Source organism: Nerophis ophidion, linkage group LG14 (assembly GCF_033978795.1).
Source record: "Nerophis ophidion isolate RoL-2023_Sa linkage group LG14, RoL_Noph_v1.0, whole genome shotgun sequence".
Taxonomy (NCBI): Eukaryota; Metazoa; Chordata; class Actinopteri; order Syngnathiformes; family Syngnathidae; genus Nerophis; species Nerophis ophidion.
Genome location: NC_084624.1, coordinates 22,879,164 through 22,900,665, shown reverse-complemented (window position 1 = coordinate 22,900,665; position 21,502 = coordinate 22,879,164). Strand labels below are relative to the sequence as shown.

The window sequence follows — 21,502 nt, the reverse complement described above, 5'->3', positions numbered from 1 at the left end:
TTGCCTTGTATGGCTCTCTCAGCCAAAAAGGTTCCCGACCCCTATACTAGGTCATAAAATCAGTGTCAGTTGAGTCGGTCCATGTTATTATTACCGCATGTTCAATAAATAAATAAATAAATAACCAATCAACAAATCAATCCCGTCATCAACGCCTCATCAACCCATCACTAGTAATCATTTTGACCCCACGGGATGAGATCTTGCGTGGAGCCCCAGATTGAGGGAGATTATCAGTGGACTTGTATGTCTTCCATTTTCTGATAATTGCTCCCACAGTTGATTACTTCACACCAAGCTGCTTGCGTATTGCAGATTCAGTCTTCCCAGTCTGGTGCAGGTCTACAATGTTGTTTCTGGTGTCCTTTGACAGCTCTTCGGTCTTGGCCATAGTGGAGTTTGGAGCGTGATTGTTTGAAGTTGTGGACAGGTGTCTTTTGTACAGATAACAAGGCCAAACAGGTGCCATTAATTCAGGTAATGAGTGGAGGACAGAGGAGCCTCTGAAAGAAGAAGTTACAGGTCTGCGAAAGCCAGAAATCTTGCTTGTTTGTAGGTGACCAAATACTTATTTTACAGAGGAATTTGCCAATCAATTAAAAATAATCCTACGATGTGATTTCCTGGATTATTTTCCCCCATTCTGTCTCTCATAGCGGGAGAATTTGCACATTTGGTGGGTGACTAAATACGTAACCCCAAACCAGTGAAGTTGTCACGTGTAAATGGTAAAAACAGAATACAATGATTTGCAAATCCTTTTCAACCTATATTCAGTTTAATAGACTGCAAAAACAAGATAATTCATTTTCGAACTGAAAAAACTTTTTTTTTTTCTTTGCAAATATTAGCATGAGCTAATATTTGTTTAAAAAAGCTGGCACAAGCCGCAAAGAAGACTGAGCAAGTTGAGGAATTCTCATCAAACACTTATTTGGAACATTCCACCAGTGAACATGCGAATTGGGACAGGTGGGTTCCAGGATTGGGTATACTCAGCGGCGTAGTGGTTAGAGTGTCCGCCCTGAGATCGGTAGGTTGTGAGTTCAAATGTGTAAAGGATATCACCACATGGGCTCAGGAACACTTCAGAAAACCACTGTCAGTAACTACAGTTTGTAGCTACATCTGTAAGTGCAAGTTAAAACTCTACTATGCAAAGCCAAAGCCATTTATCAACAACACCCAGAAACGACGTCGGCTTCGCTGGGCCAAAGCTCATCTAAGATGGACTGATGCAAAGTGGAAAAGTGTTCTGTGGTCTGACGAGTCCACATTTCAAATAGCTTTTGGAAACTGTGGCTGTTGTGTCCTCCGGAACCAAGAGGAAAAGAATCATCCAAACTGTTATGGACGCAAAGTTGAAAAGCCAGCATCTGTGATGGTATGGGGGTGCATTAGTGCCCAAGGCATGGGTAACTTACACATCTGTGAAGGCACATACAGGTTTTGAAACAACATATGTTGCAGCAACAACCCCCGCTTATTATAGCAAGACAATGCCAAGCCACGTGTTACAACAGCGTGGCTTCATAGTAAAAGAGTGTGGGTACTAGACTGGCCTGCCTGTAGTCCAGACCTTTCTCCTATTGAAAATGTGTGGCGCAATATGAAGCCTAAAATACCACAACGGAGACCCCGGTCTGTTGAACAACTTAAGCTGTACATCAAGCAAGAATGGGAAACAATTCCACTTCAAAAATGTGTCCCCTCTGTTCCCAATTGTTAAAAGGAAAGGCCATGTAACACAGTGGTAAAAATGCCCCTGCGCCAATTTTTTTGCAATGTGTTGCTGCTATTAAATTCTAAGATGAATGATTATTTGCAAAACAAAATTAAGTTTCTCAGTTGGAACATCAAATATTTTGTGTTTGTAGTCTTTTCGATTGAATATAAGTTGAAAAGGATTTGCAAATCACTGAATTATTTTTTTATTTACCATTTACACAATGTGCCAACTTCACTGGTTTTGGGTTTTGTATTTTTCTGCCCCGCTGTATTTCCATACTGATGAGATAATCTGACATCATGCACGACGACAAAGGAGTGTAATGTTCCGGGGCTGTTTACTTGGTCTTAAGAGGAAACAGAGCATGTCAAAACACACACCAACGCTCAGTCTAAGTGTGCACCATACCTGTGAGGTCACCTTTATTCTTAGTTGACGGACAAAGGAAGAATCTGTCTGAGCTTCTGGGGGCTCCAGCGAGACAACTGGGAGGAAAGCCAAGCAGAGCCAGGGGGATATTTTTGTCCAAAATATTACCATACATCTGTTGAAGGCTGTGTTTGGAATAAAAAAAAGAAAAGAAACCAGATTCAAGTTGCAGCTGAGGGCAAAATGTGGTCCATTTATGCTGTGGTAATAATACCTGAAAGCAAGTAGCGTATGCAGTATAAATCACACAATAGTATGCAGTGGTAAAGTATGTGGAATGAACTTCAGATATTAAATTTGGTGTATCATAATAATAGAAAAAACTGAATACATAAATAATTATCACTAATCAGTATTAGATTGTATATTTAATAAGATACATAGAAAATTTACACATCCAAATAAATTCATATTAACAGTAAAAAAAATATATGTTTATGTATAATTATATATATATATATATATATGTATATACATATATATATATATATATATATATATATATATATATATATATATATATATATATGTATATACATATATATATATATATATATATATATATATATATATATATATATATATATAGGCTTCACGGTGGCAGAGGGGTTAGTGCGTCTGCCTCACAATACAAAGGTCCTGCAGTCCTGGGTTCAAATCCAGGCTCGGGATCTTTCTGTGTGGAGTTTGCATGTTCTCCCCGTGAATGCGTGGGTTCCCTCCGGGTACTCCGGCTTCCTCCCACCTCCAAAGACATGCACCTGGGGATAGGTTGATTGGCAACACTAAATTGGCCCTAGTGTGTGAATGTGAGTGTGAATGTTGTCTGTCTATCTGTGTTGGCCCTGCGATGAGATGGCGACTTGTCCAGGGTGTACCCCGCCTTCCGCCCGATTGTAGCTGAGATAGGCGCCAGCGCCCCCCGTGACCCCGAAAGGGAATAAGCGGTAGAAAATGGATGGATGGATGGATATATATATATATATATATATATATATATATAATGTATTTAGGCTAAACAAAAAAGAAATTCAATAACCTGCTGGATTGAGTATCAAAACCGCACAGTTAATACTGTTTTTTTGTACTAGGCCGCCCTCTAGCGAAAATAAAAAAGTATTGCCGCATTTTCACAACATAAGGCAGTGGTTCTCAACCTTTTTTCAGTGAAGTACCCCCTGTGAACATTTTTTTAATTCAAGTACCCCCTAAAAAAAAGGGATAAAGGATTAAAATACATCACTATGTCATCAGTTTCTGATTTTATTAAATTGTATAACAGTGCAAAATATTGGTCATTGGTAGTGTTCTTTCTTGAACTATTTGGAAAAAAAGATATAAAAATAACTAAAAACTTGTTGAAAAATAAACAATTGATTCAATCATAAATAAAGATTTCTACACATAGAAGTAATCATCAACTTAAAGTGCCCTCTTTGGGGATTGTAATAGAGATCCATCTGGATTCATGAACTTCATTCTAAACATTTCTTCACAAAAAAATAAAACTTTAACATCAATATTTATGGAACATGTCCACAAAAAATCCAGCTGTCCACACTGAATATTGCATTATTGCATTTCTTTTCACAGTTTATGAACTTACATTTATATTTTATTGAAATATTATTCAATAAATATATTAATAAAGGATTTTTTAATTGTTGCTATTTTTAGATTTATTTTTTTTAATCTCACGTACCCCTTGGCATACCTTCAAGTACCCCCATTTGAGAACCACTGACATAAGGCACCAAAGTGAGAGAGCAGACATGACAAAATAAGGACAGAAAATAAGAAAACACAAAAAAATATATATTTAACCTTTACTTAGTCAGTCCAGCTGATTGAGTGCATGTTTCCTTGCCAAATGGTATGACGTCACGTACAACAAAGGTATCAGCCCTTTGAGACACTTGTGATTTAGGGTTATAGAAATAAACATTGACTGATTGAACCTTGTGCCGTTTGATATTTTGGGTATGGATACCCCGTAATACCTATTGAAGTCATTCGTTACCTTTAAGAGTACCGAGTTCGTTACCCATTCTTACTCCTAATAGTATGGATTTTTGTGTTTTATTGATAGAAGAAAGTTAATTTTGATGTCTTTGGACCCAAACAAGCCACTCTTTAAACTGAAAACCAAGTGATGACCCTGCATGAACGGCCAGATCTTTGACATAAACATGGTCTTGTCACTTTTAAACATGATGATATAACAATCAACTGTACAGCTTACTGAATAGTAGGGTTGTCCAGATACCAATATTTTGGTACCGGTACCAAAATGTATTTTCATACTTTTCAATAATTTTTTAATAAAGGGGACCACAAAAAAAAAATGCATTATTAGCTTTATTCTAACAAAACATCTTAGGGTACATTAAACATATGTTTATTATTGTAATTTAGTCCTTGAATAAAATAGTGAACATACTAGACAACTTGTCTTTTAGTAGTAAGTCAACAAAGAAAGACTCCTAATGATTCTGCTGACGTATGCAGTAACATATTGTGTCATTTATCATTCAATTTTTTGTCAACATTTTGAGGGACAAACAGTAAAAATCACTTGTTCATTTACTGTTAATATCTGCTTATATTCTATTTCACCATGTTCTATCTACACTTCTGTTTAATTGTAATAATCACTTATTCTTCTTTTGTTTGATACTTTACATTAGTTTTAGATAATACCACACATTTAGGTATTGCTCCGATACCAAGTAATTACAGGATCATACATCTGTCATATTCAAAGTCCTCATGTGTCCAGGGACGTATTTCGTGAATTTATAAACATAATTTTAATTTAAAAGAAAAAAAAAGATTTTTGTGACGATAAAAAATATTGACGTAATCATAGTAGTATTGACTAGATACGCTCTTGTACTTGATATCATTACAGTGGATGTCAGGTGTAGATCCACCCATGGCATTTGTTTGCATTGTGACGCCGGTGAGCTATTGTATCCTCCTACGGTGTGTAGTGAAACATTTTTTGCTATTCCTCGTCCTGCAGTGAGGAACAGCTAAATAGTTAGCCATGGAGGCGAGGATTAGTGATTTAGAAGTAGCTAAAACACTGCCGACTGCAGTTGGACATTAGCCGCTAGCTAACTAGCCATGTCTTAAAGCACTTCTTCCTGAGGGCATTTCAGTGTTATAACTTCACCTTTATCTTTAGTTTTTAGACCAAAATGCGTCCATTCTCCCTTTTCTGTCTACACAATGTGTCTGTTTGTAAGTACTCTGTGTGTGCGCGCTGCCAAACATGCTCCTTTGCTTGTAAACCCGTCATGACGTGACGACGGCACGCTGTCATGTCCTTTTTGAAAATAAATAAATTGGAAATTGGTACTTTTCAAACAGAGTATAGTACTGTTTTTGATTCATTAGTCCTGCGATACTATAATAGTACTGGTATACCGTACAACCCTATTGTAGAGTTAATAGTGGCCACTGAGGCGGTGTCATGTCATCCAACCTCCTGACTCCTTTCCTCAAATCAAATAACCGTGGACTCCAGTCGACCTTTACTCTCGCTTCTCCTTTTCTTTGTGCCAGTTGAATCTACTGGCTGAGGAAGTAAAAGTCAGTTTCGCTATGTTGCAGAAAGCTACCGCAACACAGGAAGTGGCCTGTTATGGTTTTCTCCCTGCTAGAGCTGTTGCTGACAGGCTACAGCTGTGGTTCCCAACCACCGGACCAGGGACAGGTATTGGTCCATGACGCTTTTGCTACCGGGCCGCACAGAAAAATTTAATAATTGCTCAACGACAGCATTTTCTCTGACTTAACTTGTTCATGTCCCTCTCGAGTCTAGACACTTGTTCATAGATGTGTAATAATAGAAAGTCTTTGTTATATATTTTTTATATGGGACTAGGGTTGTACGGTATACCGGTACTAGTGTAATAACGCAGTACTAATGAATTAAAAACGGTACTGTACTTTGTTTAAAACGTACCGGTTCCCCATTTTTTTTTTTATACAGGCATGTAAGGTAAAGTGCTGCTATTATTGCACATAGTCTTATTGTACAAGTAGTATATATAGTAGTATGTATATGTATATATATATATATATATATATATATATATATATATATATATATATATATATATATATATATATATATATATATATATATATATATATATATATATATATATATGTATATATATATATATATTGTTATGTTTGACTAAAAGGGAGGTGACGGCAAACGAACACCAGGTGGCAGTATCTCCAAAGATTTATTATATATAGTAAATATATACATAAATCTGTAGTACTACTAATAATAATACTAATAATACTAATACTGCTAATGAATAAACCAAGGAAATGAAGTCTGATCAAAACTCAAGTGTGTATGGTGTAAGGCTATGTATGTAGATTAGCTGAAGGATGTCTTACCAAAATGTTGACGGAAGTGAAGTAACGCGGAAGTCCGTGGGAAAACGTGTCCAAGCGGGAGGTCGAGAATCCAAAAGGCAGTCCGGGGGGCAAGGGGAACAACAGGGGATCCAGGAGAAACACGGGAAGAGTCAGGTACAGATGGCTATAATCCGGCCAGTGATGGCAGGTTGTCCAGGTCTATAAAGGCAGCTCCGTCATTACCATCAGGTGTGAAGTTTGCAGGTGACTGATTGCAGCTGGCAGCTGCTGCAGGGCGGGGACGCGCGCGGCTCGTTCCTGGATGTGTGCGCCCGTGGGCGTGCCCCGAGTGGCGCACAGATGGACGAGCGGCGCTGGCAGGGGTCTGAACCGTAACAGTACCCCCCTTCTTATGGACAGCTTCCAGATGTCCCACAGGTCGAAACACCAAGAGCACAGGAACAAAAGTCAAGGGAGGGCGGAGGGGCGAACTGGTGGTGGGTCGCCAGCCCAAGTGTCCCCGAATCCACCGGGGACGAGTCTGGTGGCGACGGCGAGTAGAATGCAGCTGACGCCGGCGAGGCGGGCAACCAAGGAACGGGCACCATCTTGGAAGTCGTGGAGGCGGACGCGAGTGACGCCATGGTGCGTCTCGCCAGAAACGAGGAGGTGATGTCTGAAGCGTAGAGGCATAGGAAGACGGCGGCGTGAAGGCAGCGGACGTCATCTGCGGCGTGGAAGCAGCAGACGTCAAAGCCAAAGACGAGGAGGGCAGCTGAGGAGCTGGCCGATGTACTGAAGTCGGCGCTACAGGCCGAGGGGCAGAGGTCGAGGCCAGCCTGGGAGCTGGTGGAGACACAGGGGCCAGCCAGGGAGCTGGTGGAAACGAGAGGTTCAGCCTTGGGGCTGGCACTAGTTCGGGTGCTAGCTCAGGGACTGCCGCTAGCTCGGAGGCTAGCTCGGAGACTACCGCTAGCTCGGGTACTGCTGCTAGCTCGGAGGCTAGCTCGGGGACTGTCGCTAGCTCGGGGGCTAACTGTGGGGCTGGTGCTAACTCAGGGGCTAGCTCGGGGACAGACGCTAGCTCGGAGGCTAGCTGTGGGGCTGGTGCTAGTTCGGGCGCTAACCTGGGGACTGGTGCCAGCTCAGAGGCTAGTCTGGGGACTGGTGCCAGCTCAGAGGCTAGTCTGGGGACTGGAGCTAGCTCGGTCGCTAGCCAGGGAACTGGTGCTAGTTCGGAGGCTAGCCAGGGAACTGGTGGCTGTGGCTGAGAAAAGCAGAAGACAGGTGGAATTAGTTTGGCAGGGGGTAGCCTGTCTGGGTGCCACTGCGCCGCCACACCAGCACAGCCACCAGTACTATCCCCCCCCTCCAAAATCGGATGCCAGACGCTTCCTGCAGACTGAGGAACAGTCTCTAAGGGTGGGAAGAGGGTGTCCAGGCGACGAGAAAATTCCTCTTTGCTAATATTGCTACTGAACATCCCCTTCCAAGACATGTTGACGGGACAAGACAAATCCTCCCGTGTGGAGCAAAAAAGAAAAAAGAAAAAGACAGTGAATGGGAGAAGAGGAGGAGAAAGAAAAAAAATTCAGGGGGGGCTGAACGAAAGTCACTGGGGCAGGGCTAAGGTACTCGGCCGTCAGGTCCCTAATCAATTGGCCGGATTATACTGTTTTGTTTGACTAAAAGGGAGGTGACGGCAAACGAACACCAGGTGGCAGTATCTCCAAAGATTTATTATATATAGTAAATATATACATAAATCTGTAGTACTACTAATAATAATACTAATAATACTAATACTGCTAATGAATAAACCAAGGAAATGAAGTCTGATCAAAACTCAAGTGTGTATGGTGTAAGGCTATGTATGTAGATTAGCTGAAGGATGTCTTACCAAAATGTTGACGGAAGTGAAGTAACGCGGAAGTCCGTGGGAAAACGTGTCCAAGCGGGAGGTCGAGAATCCAAAAGGCAGTCCGGGGGGCAAGGGGAACAACAGGGGATCCAGGAGAAACACGGGAAGAGTCAGGTACAGATGGCTATAATCCGGCCAGTGATGGCAGGTTGTCCAGGTCTATAAAGGCAGCTCCGTCATTACCATCAGGTGTGAAGTTTGCAGGTGACTGATTGCAGCTGGCAGCTGCTGCAGGGCGGGGACGCGCGCGGCTCGTTCCTGGATGTGTGCGCCCGTGGGCGTGCCCCGAGTGGCGCACAGATGGACGAGCGGCGCTGGCAGGGGTCTGAACCGTAACATATATATATAAAACGCATCACATACATAAACCCACAAGCTAGCGAAAATGTGTAAAAAACAAAAGTCTTTGGATAGCTTTTCAGCAAAGGGGAATGTAGAAGTTGCTTCCTATCAGTTCCAAGCGTGCAGTTTTAACAAAGTTTTATTGTGCGTGGATTGTTTGTCAAAGTCTTTCTCCAGTAGAACCTGACTTTTCACTCACGTCCGAATCCTTTCTCCTCTCCTGCTCTCGGCCGCTTACTGTTAAAGACAACAGACGATTAGATTAACACGTACCACCTGTGAAATCTAATCACCTGTCAGCTGTGTCTCGCTGTCAGCACATGCCCCGCCCCCATCTGATGGTGCTCGTCCTCAGCACCATAGACAGAGGCGGTGACCTTTGCTCCTGCAGGCGCACTGGCCACACACCCCCCTACAGGGAATATGCCAGCGTTCCTACTGAATCAGCGTTGTGGTGAGTTGTGTTTTCCACGCACTTGGAAATAATGCTTACATTAAGAAAAAGGTTGGGGGAACCTGTGGTCTGCAGTCCACATTTGATGAAATAATGTAACAGAGGGGTCTTCCACTGAGGGCCACACTGAAGAATGGATGAAGGAATTTTGCTAAACAATTAGAGCTCCTCTCAATGTTGGTGACTGTTAAAGGTCCTGGGGACCCAAAAGGGTTTGAGTCATTAAAGTGTTAAAAATAAGTAATTTGTTTTTACTCACAACACTTAAATATAAATAAATCAACTTCACACCTATCTGTTAGGATAAAGTAAATAAAATAATTATATTTCATGCCCTTATATTTTTCAAATAAATCATTGTTTTATTCAAAGAGCAAACAAACAAAATGTAGAGTATTTTCTCCCAAACAGTCGAAATTACTTCAACATTTAAGTTATCGGAGCTTGAGATGGATCAATAGATAATAACAACATTGATTTCGATTCAGTATTATTTTTTTGAACACTGAAAGTATAGAAAAAAGGACCCAAAAGGTCCCCACTCATAAAAGTGTTAAAAATAAGTCATATATCAATAAATGATATTTGTACTTTCAACACCTACATCTCTCAATCACAGGTGTCAAACTCAAGGCCCAGGACCAGATCTGGCCCTGCCACATCCTTTTATTGGGAACTCTAAAGCCTGGAAATAATACATCATTAAAGTCCTTTTTTTTTTTTTTTTTTACCATGAAATGCTACAGTTTTCTACTGTAAAAAACTAGTGGTACTGTTATTCTATTCACAACAGTACACGGTAAAATCTACAGTTGTCTTTTTTACGGTAACATTGGGCAGATAACTTGCCAGAATTTTGCTGTAAAAATGCAGTTTTATATTTACAGTAAAAAAAAAAAACACGGTACGTTTTACAGTAAAATTCTATCAACTGAGCTACCAGATTTGTACCGTGAAAATCAGTGCTACTGTTTTATTTATTTACAGTGACATGCCAAACACTTTTTTGCGACTGACATGTTAGTTTTTTTATTTTAAAATATCCATCTATCCATCCATCCATCCATCCATTTTCTTCCGATTATCCGAGGTCGGGTCGCGGGGGCAGCAGCTTAAGCAGAGAGGTCCAGACTTCCCTATCCCCAACCACTTCGTCCAGCTCCTACTGGGGGATCCCGAGGCATTATAAAAAAATGTTTTACATTGTGCACAAAAAAAACTAATTATCATATGCATAGGCAATTATTTTTTTGTAATTGTATCTTTAAGATGGGCCGCGGCCCATAAAATAACTAGCTGCGGGCCGCGCTTTAGAGACCCCTGTACTATATGTTTATGTTGTGGAACACACTTGTCAACACAAATCACAAATGACATCAAATGTACCCACAAGGTGTCATTGGAGTAACAAATCACCTTTAAATCCACGTGTAATAAGTGAAGTGACGTGAAGTGAATTATATTTATATAACGCTTTTCTCAAGTGACTCAAAGCGCTTTACATAGTGAAACCCAATATTTAAGTTACATTTAAACCAGTGTGGGTGGCACTGGGAGCAGGTGGGTAAAGTGTCTTGCCCAGGGACACAACGGCAGTGACTAGGATGGCGGAAGCGGGAATCGAACCTGCAACCCTCAAGTTGCTGGCACGGCCACTCTATGCCGCCCGTAAGTGGATTCTTTTAACAGTACACCAGCTTATGAAAAGAGTAATTTTGATGCAGTACGAAACTTGAATAACTCGGTCCCCACAAGGTCTGACTTCTCTAATTGGTGTGTATGATGACACCCATTAGAGTGTCAGTGACACCGCTTGGTAACAGGAAGGAAGCGACCTCGGAGCACACGACTTTTGCGAGAAATTACATTTACTGAATGACTTTCATTTATACAAAACCCAAAACCAGTGAAGTTGGCATGTTGTGTAAATGGTAAATGAAGCAGAATACAATGATTTTTAAAAAACTTTTCAACTTACTGTATATTCAATTGAATAGACTGCAAAGACAAGATACTTGTCATGTCTGTTGATCATGTTTTTGTTTGACCATTTGCTGTTTGTTTTTTGGACTCTTTATAGTTCCTTGTTGTGCACTCTTGCTTGTTTTGTTTCCATGACTACTCATTAGTTTCACCTGTCTCACGTTTTGCACTCGCCCACCTGTCACTAATCAGATCGTTATTATTTAAGCCTGCAGTACCCAGGCAGTCGGCCTGGCGACATTACCTCCTGGACACCCATGCTATCTGATATCCTTACTACTCATGCCATTGTCATGCTGCCATAGTTTTCTTGCTGCTCGTTTCTTGCCACATGGGTTTTTGTGTATTCTTGTCACAGTAAGTGTTTATTTGTTTCATGTTCGTAGTTTTTTGCCGAAGTGCTAGTTTTTGTTTCAATAGTCAAGTTTGTTCTCTGCCTTTGTGCACGCCTTTAGTTTTGTACCTTTTGTTAGAGTTAAAATAAAATCATGTGTTTATCTCCAAGCCACGTCCGGTCCAACTTTATTTGCATCTTGGGAAAACAAACACCCCAAAGTCCACGTCATGACAATACTTAACGTTCGAACTGAAAAAACTTTATTATTTTTTGCAAATATTAGCTCATTTGGAAATTGATGCTAGCAACATATTTCAAAGAAGATGGCACAAGTGGCAAAAAAGACAGAGATAGTTGAGGGAGGCTCATCAAACACGTATTTGGGACATCCCACAGGTGAACGGGCTAATTGGGAACAGGTGGGCGCCATGATTGGGTATAAAAGCAGCTTCCATGAAATGCTCAGTCAAACAAACAAGGATGGGGCGAGGGTCACCACTTTGTGAATTTCTCATCCAGCTATTGCAAGGAATTTAGGGCTTTCACCATCTACAGTCAGTAATATCATCAAAAGGTTCAGAGAATCTGGAGAAATCACTGCATGTAAGCGGCAATACCCGTGACCTTCGATCTCTCAGGCAGTACTGCATCAAAAAGCGACATCAGTGTGTAAAGGATATCACCACAAGGGCTCAGGAACACTTCAGAAAACCACTGACAATAACTACAGTTCGTCGCTACATCCGTAAGTGCAAGTTAAAACTCTACCATGCAAAGCCAAAGCCATTTATCAACAACACCCAGAAACTAAGATAAACTGATGCAAAGTGGAAAAGCATTCTGTGGTCTGACGAGTCAACATTTCAAATTGATTTTGGAAACTGTGGACGTTATGTCTTCCGGACCAAAGAGGAAAAGGACCATCCTGATTGTTGTAGGCACAAAGTTCAAAAGCCAGCATCTGTGATGGTATGGGGGTGTATTAGTGCACAAGGCATGGCTAACTTTTGAAGGGAACCATTAATGCTGAAAGATACATACAGGTTTTGGAGCAACAGTTGTTGCCATCCAAACAATGTTATCATGGACGCCCCTGCTTATTTCAGCATGACAATACCAAGCCACGTGTTACAACAGCATGGCTTCAGAGTAAAAGAATGCGGGTACAAGACTGGCCTGCCTGTAGTCCAGACCTGTCTCCTATTGAAAAACTTGAAAAGTTGAACAACTTAAGATGTACATCAAGCAAGAATGGAAAGAATTCCACTTGAAAAGCTAAAAAATTGGTCTCCTCAGTTCCCAAACGTTTACTAAGTGTTGTTAAAAGGAAAGGCCATGTAACACAGTGGTAAAAATGCTCCTGTGACAACATTTTTGCAATGTGTAGCTGCTATTAAATTCTTAGTTCATGATTATTTGCAAAAAAAAAGGAAGTTTCTCAGTTGGAACATTAAATATCTTGTCTTTGCAGTCTATCCATCCATCCATCCATCCATCCATCCATTTTCTATCGCTTATTCCCTTCGGGGTTGTGGGGGGCGCTGGAACTTCTCTCAGCTACAATCGGGCGGTAGGATTTGCAAATCATTGTATTCTGTTTTTATGTTTTTTTTACCAACGTGCCAACTTCACTGGTTTTGGGGTTTGTACATGAAACAGAAATATAAGGTGATGCGTGTTCAAAAAGATCAGAGCGCCTGCCAAACTGACATGAAAGTTAAAGGTCGGGGGTCTGATCGGGGCTGCATGTTTATCTTCAACTGGTGAAAACTATTCTAACGGTGCCATACTCTGATACCTTTTGTTGCTGACTAAACCCCGGCTCAAACACTTGGCTAAGAAACAATCCAGACTCGGCCAAACTGCCTCTGGGCAACGTTGGCAATTCAAAAAAAGCCTGATAGAAAATGATGAACACACAAATGGGGCTCTGCCTTTTTGAAAAATGTGTTAGCTTGATGCTAATATTCTATAGCTTTGCCATAGACGTACTACAGATGAGCATTGGAGCATTTACATGGCAATCACAACATCTACAAATTTGTTAATGAAAACTACAGCTAAGATTCATGTTACAATCAATCCCCAGGTGTGAACAAAGTACACAACTTACGGTATGAATATTTGTAGGGCGCAACATATGACCAGACTGGCACATTCAGCTTAATGGCAAAGACTATTCCCGGATTAGGAAACACATTGTAGCCCAGTGATTCTGAAACATGTTTCAGCAAGTACCACCTCAGAAAACAATTGGCATAATGACCAACATTAAATACAGTAGCACAGTAGGCCTAAGTATTCATTAAAAACAAGGCAGAATTTTTTTTAAACAAGTATATTTACCATGTTTGGCCATTGTAACATACCACACAGTTTGAACAGTAACACCGTTTTTGAAAAGAAGGTGGGGTAGCATATAGGAAAATAAAACACTGTACTTTAATTATTTAATTTTTTTGGCATACCACTAGATCAGGGGCCGGGAACCTTTTTGGCTGAGATAGCCCATCCATCCATCCATTTTCTACCGCGTATTCCCTTTTGGGGTCGCGGGGGGCGCTGGCGCCTATCTCAGCTACAATCGGGCGGAAGGCAGGGTACACCCTGGACAAGTCGCCACCTCATCGCAGGGCCAACACAGATAGACTGACAACATTCACACTCACATTCACACACTAGGGCCATACAAGCCAAATATTTTTAAAAGTATTTCCGTGAGAGCCATATAGATATATGTATTTTTTTTAACACTGACTAGAACTAAATGCGTGCATTTTTAAGTAAGACCAACAATTTTTAGAGAAAAATAAGCCTTGTATTCTTTTTAATAACATTTTTATTCTGAAGCTAAACAACAGTAAATAAAATACTTCTTACCATTAATGCGACTTCTTGAACAGGTGCGGTACAAACCGGACAGATGGATTAAAATGTATGAGAATGTTTTATATTTTGAACGTTATTTTTAAAGGCCTACTGAAACCCACTACTACCCACCACGCAGTCTGATAGTTTATATATCAATGATGAAATATTAACATTGCAACACATGCCAATACGGCCGGTTTAGTTTACTAAATTGCAATTTTAAATTTCTCCCGAAGTGTCCTGTTTAAAACGTCGCGGGATGATGACGTGTACGCGTGACGTCACGGACTGTTAGGAAATATTAGCGCTGCGCACACACACAACTAAAAGTCGTCTGCTTTAACCGCATAATTACACAGTATTTTGGACATCTGTGATGCCGAATCTTTTGCAATTTGTTCAATTAATAATGGAGAAGTCAAAGAAGAAAGATGGAGCTGGGAAGCTTTAGCCTTTAGCCACACAAACACACAGCTTTTCCTTGTTTAAAATTCCCGGAGGTGAAACTTTCCTATGGATCAGAGCAGTCAAGCGAACATGGATCCCGATTACATGTCAACCAGCAGTTTTCGGTGAGAAAATTGTGGTAAAAAGTCGCCACTTACCGGAGATCAGCTGAGCTCGTGCTGTCCGTACAGCTGCCGTCGACTTCCATCAACACACCAACGGGTGCGTCAACACACCCGTGGATACAACTTTCCGACTATCAGGTACTATTAAACTCCCTAAAACACTAGCAACACAATAGACGGATAAGGGATTTCTCAGAATTATCCTAGTAAATGTGTCTAAAAACATCTGAATCCGTCCCAATGCAATCGTGTTTTTTTTGTTGTTTTTGTTTTTTTAGTCCATTGCTATCAATATCCTCAAACACGAATCTTTCATCCTCGCACAAATTAATGGGGAAATTGTCGTTTTCTCGGTCCGAATAGCTCTTTTTGTTGGAGGCCCCCATTAAAAACAATGTGACGATGTGAGGAGCCATCAACGGGTGACGTCATCGTCTGCGACTTCCGGTAAAGGCAGGGCTTTTCTGTTAGCGACCAAAAGTTGCAAACTTTTTGGTGGATGTTCCCTACTAAATCCTTTCAGCAAAAATATGGCAATATCGCGAAATGATCAAGTATGACACATAGAATGCACCTGCTATCCTCGTTTAAATCTCATTTCAGTAGGCCTTTAACACTGTGATTACCAGTGGAGTTATTCATTACTTATTGTGTTAAGCAATGTCAGCTAAGATTTATCTGAGAGCCAGGTGCAGTCATCAAAAGAGCCACATCTGGCTCTAGAGCCATAGGTTCCCTACCCCTGCACTAGATGGAGCCTATATAAAGCTGCCTCCTTGGAAGGGCAACGGCATGCAAAGTCTACAATATGATACTTTCAATTTAGAATGTCATTAGAAAAAAAAAACCAAGTCATAACTGGACAGGTTGACATTTCTCAGTTAATTAGCTCATTTTTAAATGTTGCATTAAAAAATGTGATTTTATAATTGAAGCATTAACATTTAGCAATACATGCAAAAGTACTAAAAATTGACTTCACATCGATTCTCCGGTACCAGGTAGCATTTTGGTTGAAATGCGAAAGGTAACCATTTATTGAGGTGATAAATGAAAAAGTTGACAAATGAGATACACGAGGTGCATCTGTGTCAGTAAAGACTGGACTTTTGTTGTTGAAGCCACTCTAAATGTTAACTTCTTTTTACGCTTGCAAATGTTTATAAATTGAGTTTTTATATACATATTTTTTTTACATTTTAGTAAAAGCACAATATTTTCTGTTTCAGTTTTTACACAGGCGACGTGTAATCTGTTTTACATTTTCCTTTTGAATATGTTTCCACTTCTTTTATCATCTGCATGACAATTACAAATGTTAAAACAAGTTAGAGGCTTGAGGATTTGTGTCACTGAAGATCTGACTGGAGTGCTCATTTTAAATTAACTCATTTTTGTGGTTTAAAGACTGTTTATAATGCTATTTGCAGCCAGTTTGACCCTGGAAGTGTTTAATTCCCTTGACACTATTTCCTGCAATTCAACAAGTGTAAATCAAACCTTTATGACAGCAGACAGACAGACAGCAGCTTTAGTTTGTCCATTCTTTAAACGGTCTCTCGTTTTGATTCTGTATGACACACAATCATGGGGAAGACTGCTGACTTGACAACTGTCCAAAAGATGACCATTGATACTTTAAAGAAGGAGGGCAAGACACAAAAGGTCATTGCCAAAGAGGTTGGATGTTCCCAGAGCTCTGTGTCCAAGCACATTAATAGAGAGGCGAAGGGAAGACAAAGCTTTGGTAGAAAAAAGTGTACAAGCAACAGGGATAACCGCGCCCTGGACAGGATTGTCAAACAAAACCGATTCAAAAATGTGGGGGAGATCCACAAAGAGTGGACTGCAGCTGGAGCCAGTGCTTCAAGAACCACCACGCACCGACGTATGCAAGATATGGGGTACAGCTGTCACATTCCTTGTGTAAAGCCACTCTTGAATAAGAGACAACGTCAAAAGCGTCTCGCCTGGGCTCAAGACAAAAAGGACTGGACTGCTGCTGAGTGGTCCAAAGTTATGTTTTCAGATGAAAGTACATTTTGTATCTCCTTTTGAAATCAAGGTCCCAGAGTCTGGAGGAATACAGGAGAGGCACAGAATCCACGTTGCCTGAAGTCCAGTGTCAAATTTCCACAATCGGCAATGGTCTGGGGTGCTATGTCATCTGCTGGTGTTGGTCCACTGTGTTTCCTGAGGTCTAGGGTCAACGCAGCAGTCTACCAGGAAGTTTTAGAACACTTTTTGCTGCCTGCCGCGGACCAATTTTATGGAGGTTAAGATTTCATTTTCCAACATGAGTTGGCACCTGCACACTGCCAAATCTACCAGTACCTGGTTTAAGGACCATGGTATCCCTGTTCTTGATTGGCCTGCAAACTCACCTGACCTTAACCCCATAGAAAACCTATGGGGTATTGTGAAGCGGAAGATGCGAGATGCCAGACCCAACAATGCTGAAGAGCTGAAGGTCACTATTAAAGCAACCTGAGGAGTGCAACAGACTGGTGGACTTCATGCCACGCCGTATTGCTGCAGCAATTCAGGCAAAAGGAGCTGCAACTAAGTATTGGTTGCCGTACATGCTGAAACTTTCCATGTTCATACTTTTCAGTCGGCCCACATTTCTAAAAAATCTTTTTTGGTACTAGTCGTAACTAATATTCAAATTTTCTGAGATACTGAATTTGGGATTTTCAGTAATTGTCAGTACTAATCATCAAAATTTAAAGAAATAAACATTTCAAATATATCACTATGTGTGTAATGAATTGATATATGTAAATTTCACGTTCTGAATATAATTACTGAAATAAATCAACTTTTTCATGATATTCTAATATAATGAATAGCACCTGTATATATACATACATATGTTTGTATATATATATATATATATATATATATATATATATACACACACAAATATATATATATATATATATATATATATATATATATATATACATATACATATACACACACACATTCTTATATTGCATTCAGACTGACAAACAAGCACAGCCCTCATTGGTACATAAAATGCCTTTTGTATTACAAGTCTCTCAAAACTGACAAGTTGATCACAGATTTGTCCAAAAGGTAGAATTACAATAAAAATGTCATCACATCATCAAGGAAAAAGATTAAACATGGCTTCTTCACTGCAGTACCTCCACATTGGGCCTGACTCAGAGGGGAAACAAACAAACAAAAAAAAAAGCTAAGTTCTGATTGGCGTGGAGACGCACTGCAGAGGAAGGAGGGCTCGTCACTGGCTGACTTGGCACAGTCGCAGGAAGGCACTTGACATGAGGTCAACCGTCATGGCGTGACCCCGTGCAGCCAAAGCAGCGCACTAAGGTCCTTGTGCACTAAGTTCCACTGGTAACACACTTCCAACACACTGGAGAAGGGAAACACATTTTTTTTTTAAATCTACTTATTACTCGGGATGGGTTTATTATTATATTACAGGGGTGTCAAAGTCATTTGAGCTCAGGGGCCGCAGGGAGAAAAATCTGTACACACGGACTATTAAAATCATGGCATTAAAACTCAAAAATAAAGACAACTTCAGAGTTTTCTTTGTTAAACTTTGGCCAAAAATAGAAGAAACACATTTTGAAATTATTACAATAAAAAATTTAGAAAAAACTACCAGCAGCGGTAAAGTTTAGATCCATGAATGAAATAAGAAAGTGAAAGAATGTTTATAACTGAATACATTTATTTTTGCATAAATGTGTTTTCTTTTGTATTGTTTTTTTTAATGAATTAAGTAACGTTTGACAACCGTTTTCCAGAACACAATCTAATGAACACTATGATAATGCATGCATTTATCATTTGTTTTCAAAATGCTTACAAAAACAGTGGGACCCCAAAAAAATTACCGTGGGACCCCATTGATATGACTTGATGGGTTTTGAAAATTCCTAGCACCAACACTGATGGAGTATTGGTGCGTTTAAAACAGCAGCATGCGGGCCGCTTTTAATAGTAATCAAGTATCATCCTGGGGGCCTTATATCTTTCATTTGTGGGTCAGATCTGGCCTTTGACTTTGACACCCCTGTTGTCTTAGATTAGTCACATGGCAAAATGAAGTGCAGTATAAGCAGGTCACCAGCAGGGGCGCTGTTTATTCAAGCCGAGAAGACTGTTGCACAGCATTAGCTGTAAAAGTAAGCCATCTAAAATAAATAAGAAATATTTCAACGAAATAACTTGAATTATTAATTTTCCCCGACGTCAAACAACCCATCCCTAGTTTTTTTCTGTTTTTTTTAACCACAATGTCTTCAAAGTGAGCGACGTTAACACTGACTCCACCACTGAGCACGAGAGATTAAAACAGTACATGAGAAGGAAAAAAAAACCCAACAATGTCTCTTAGGTTTTCACAATAAGACATTCCCACTGAGGCACGTTTCCAGAGAAGTGTCATATTATACAAAGCTATATATTTGAAAACAATAACATTCAAGTACTTTGTCAATGTAAACACGTTTCCTGGACTATTATACTTTAGATTAGGGCTGGGCGATATATCGAGTTCGGAAGATGTATCGATATATTTTTAAACAAAATATGAAGTAAGAAAATATCGTGATATCGATATAATGTATTTCACGTTAAAATGACCAAATATTGCCTTTTTGTTGTTTCTTGTTCTCCCCCCTTGGGTTACTAAAGCCCTCCCCTTCCTCCTTTACTATGATGAGTCACGATTGGTTAGGGTCAAGCCAATCAGAGGCAAGATAAAGCAGGTCATCGAACCAGGAAGTGAAATCACAAAGTGCCAGCCTGCAAATGTATTTTTGTATCTAAGTTTGAGACATTGTGTAGTTTTTGCACAACTATCCATCCATCCATTTACCACCGCTTATTCCCTCTTGGGGTCACTGGCGCCTACCACAGCTACAATCGGGCAGAAGGCGGCGTACACCCTGGACAATTGACCACCTCATCGCAGGGCCAATTGCACAACCATGTTATTTATTTTACGTAGAAATAAAATTGTTCTATTTTATTTACATTATGTGATTCTGTGCTACTTAAACAGTTATTCTGTGCCGTTAATACCTATCTTGACTAACTGGGTTAATAAAAGTGTTTACAGTACAGTTGTCAATCACTGACTATCGCTCAAAAATGAATATCTTTCTATGTATACTTTCAACTAAAAATATATCGAGGTATATATATCGAATCTAAGTAAAAATAAGTCGAGATACATTTTCGCTCATATCGCCCAGCCCTACGTCAGATTGTTGTCCGTTTGATTTGTGCGAAACCATAAGACAACAGGTGCGAAATAAAGATTGTTTTTTTGTTCAGTTTCAAAAAAAAAGAAGAGAAAAGGTGATTGTTTAGAGCAGAACACACGAGCAACACTTGTCACGTCCGGCAGGAACCGTGGAATAGTTCATCTGTCGGACTATTTCTGCAAAGAGTTCATCCACAGAGATTTTATTCTTGGCCGAGGTCTCCATGAAGGGGCAGGTCCAGTCCTGGGCCAGAGCCTTGCCTTCCCCGGACGACACCTCTCGCTCGGCCTCCAGGTCCACTTTGTTGCCCACCAGGATCATGGGCACCCTCTCGTACCTCTTCACCCGGATGATCTGGTCCCGCATGGGCTTGATGTCCTGGAAGCTCTGCTGGTTGACCAGACTGTAGACCAGGATGAAGCCTTGTCCGTTTTTGATGTACAGATCCCGCATGGAGGCGAACTGTTCCGTCCCGGCCGTGTCCAGGATCTCCAGGACGGACGGCGACGAGTCCACCTCGATCTCCTTCCGGTAGAAGTCCTCGATGGTGGGGTCGTACTTCTCGATGAAGGAGCCCGTCACGAACTGCACGGTCAGGGCGGATTTCCCGACCCCACCCGAGCCGAGAACAACCACTTTGTACTCCCTCATGGCCGAGGGGGGAAAGAGAATGTATCCTTTTTTTTTTTTTTGTCCGGAGCCTCCTTTGACGTCTTCACAGCGAGCAGGCCCAGAAAGCGGCGCCCTCGTCCGGATTTGGGGAACCGACACCGAGCGTTCGGGGCTCACACGCCGGGGGGGAGAGTGTCCGCTCCCTGGAGGCTGGCGGCGTCAACCGAGGGACATTTTTGGTGGCGCCGACACGATTGTGCAAGAAGTGCGCCGAGAAGCGTGAAGGCTTCTGCTGGCTCTGCATGGCACTTCCTGCCCACATCCTCGCAGCGTCAACAGCTCGCAGCCTCACTTCCGCTTTCTTAAAGTGGCAGTGACCCACGCCCGCGCGCACACATGCACGGTGGTGCGTTCAGGGGCTTTGTCCGGACAAATTGGCCTCTGCTGAGGTCACGTGGGCACGGCACACTTAAATCGAGCTAAATACCATCCATCCATCCATCCATTTTCTACCGCTTATTCCCTTTCGGGGTCGCGGGGGGCGCTGGCGCCTATCTCAGCTACAATCGGGCGGAAGGCGGGGTACACCCTGG

At 41.1% G+C, this 21,502-nt stretch overlaps 1 protein-coding gene across 1 annotated transcript; it reads right to left on the bottom strand.

The window, feature by feature from the left end:
- Positions 1 to 18,054: 18,054 nt before the first annotated feature.
- LOC133568299 (ras-related protein Rap-2b) lies at positions 18,055 to 21,253 on the bottom strand. Its single transcript, XM_061920154.1, has one exon. The coding sequence runs from the start codon at positions 20,946 to 20,948 to the stop codon at positions 20,400 to 20,402; it is 549 nt and encodes a 182-aa protein (XP_061776138.1). The 5' UTR covers positions 20,949 to 21,253; the 3' UTR covers positions 18,055 to 20,399.
- Between the last annotated feature and the right edge of the window lie 249 nt (positions 21,254 to 21,502).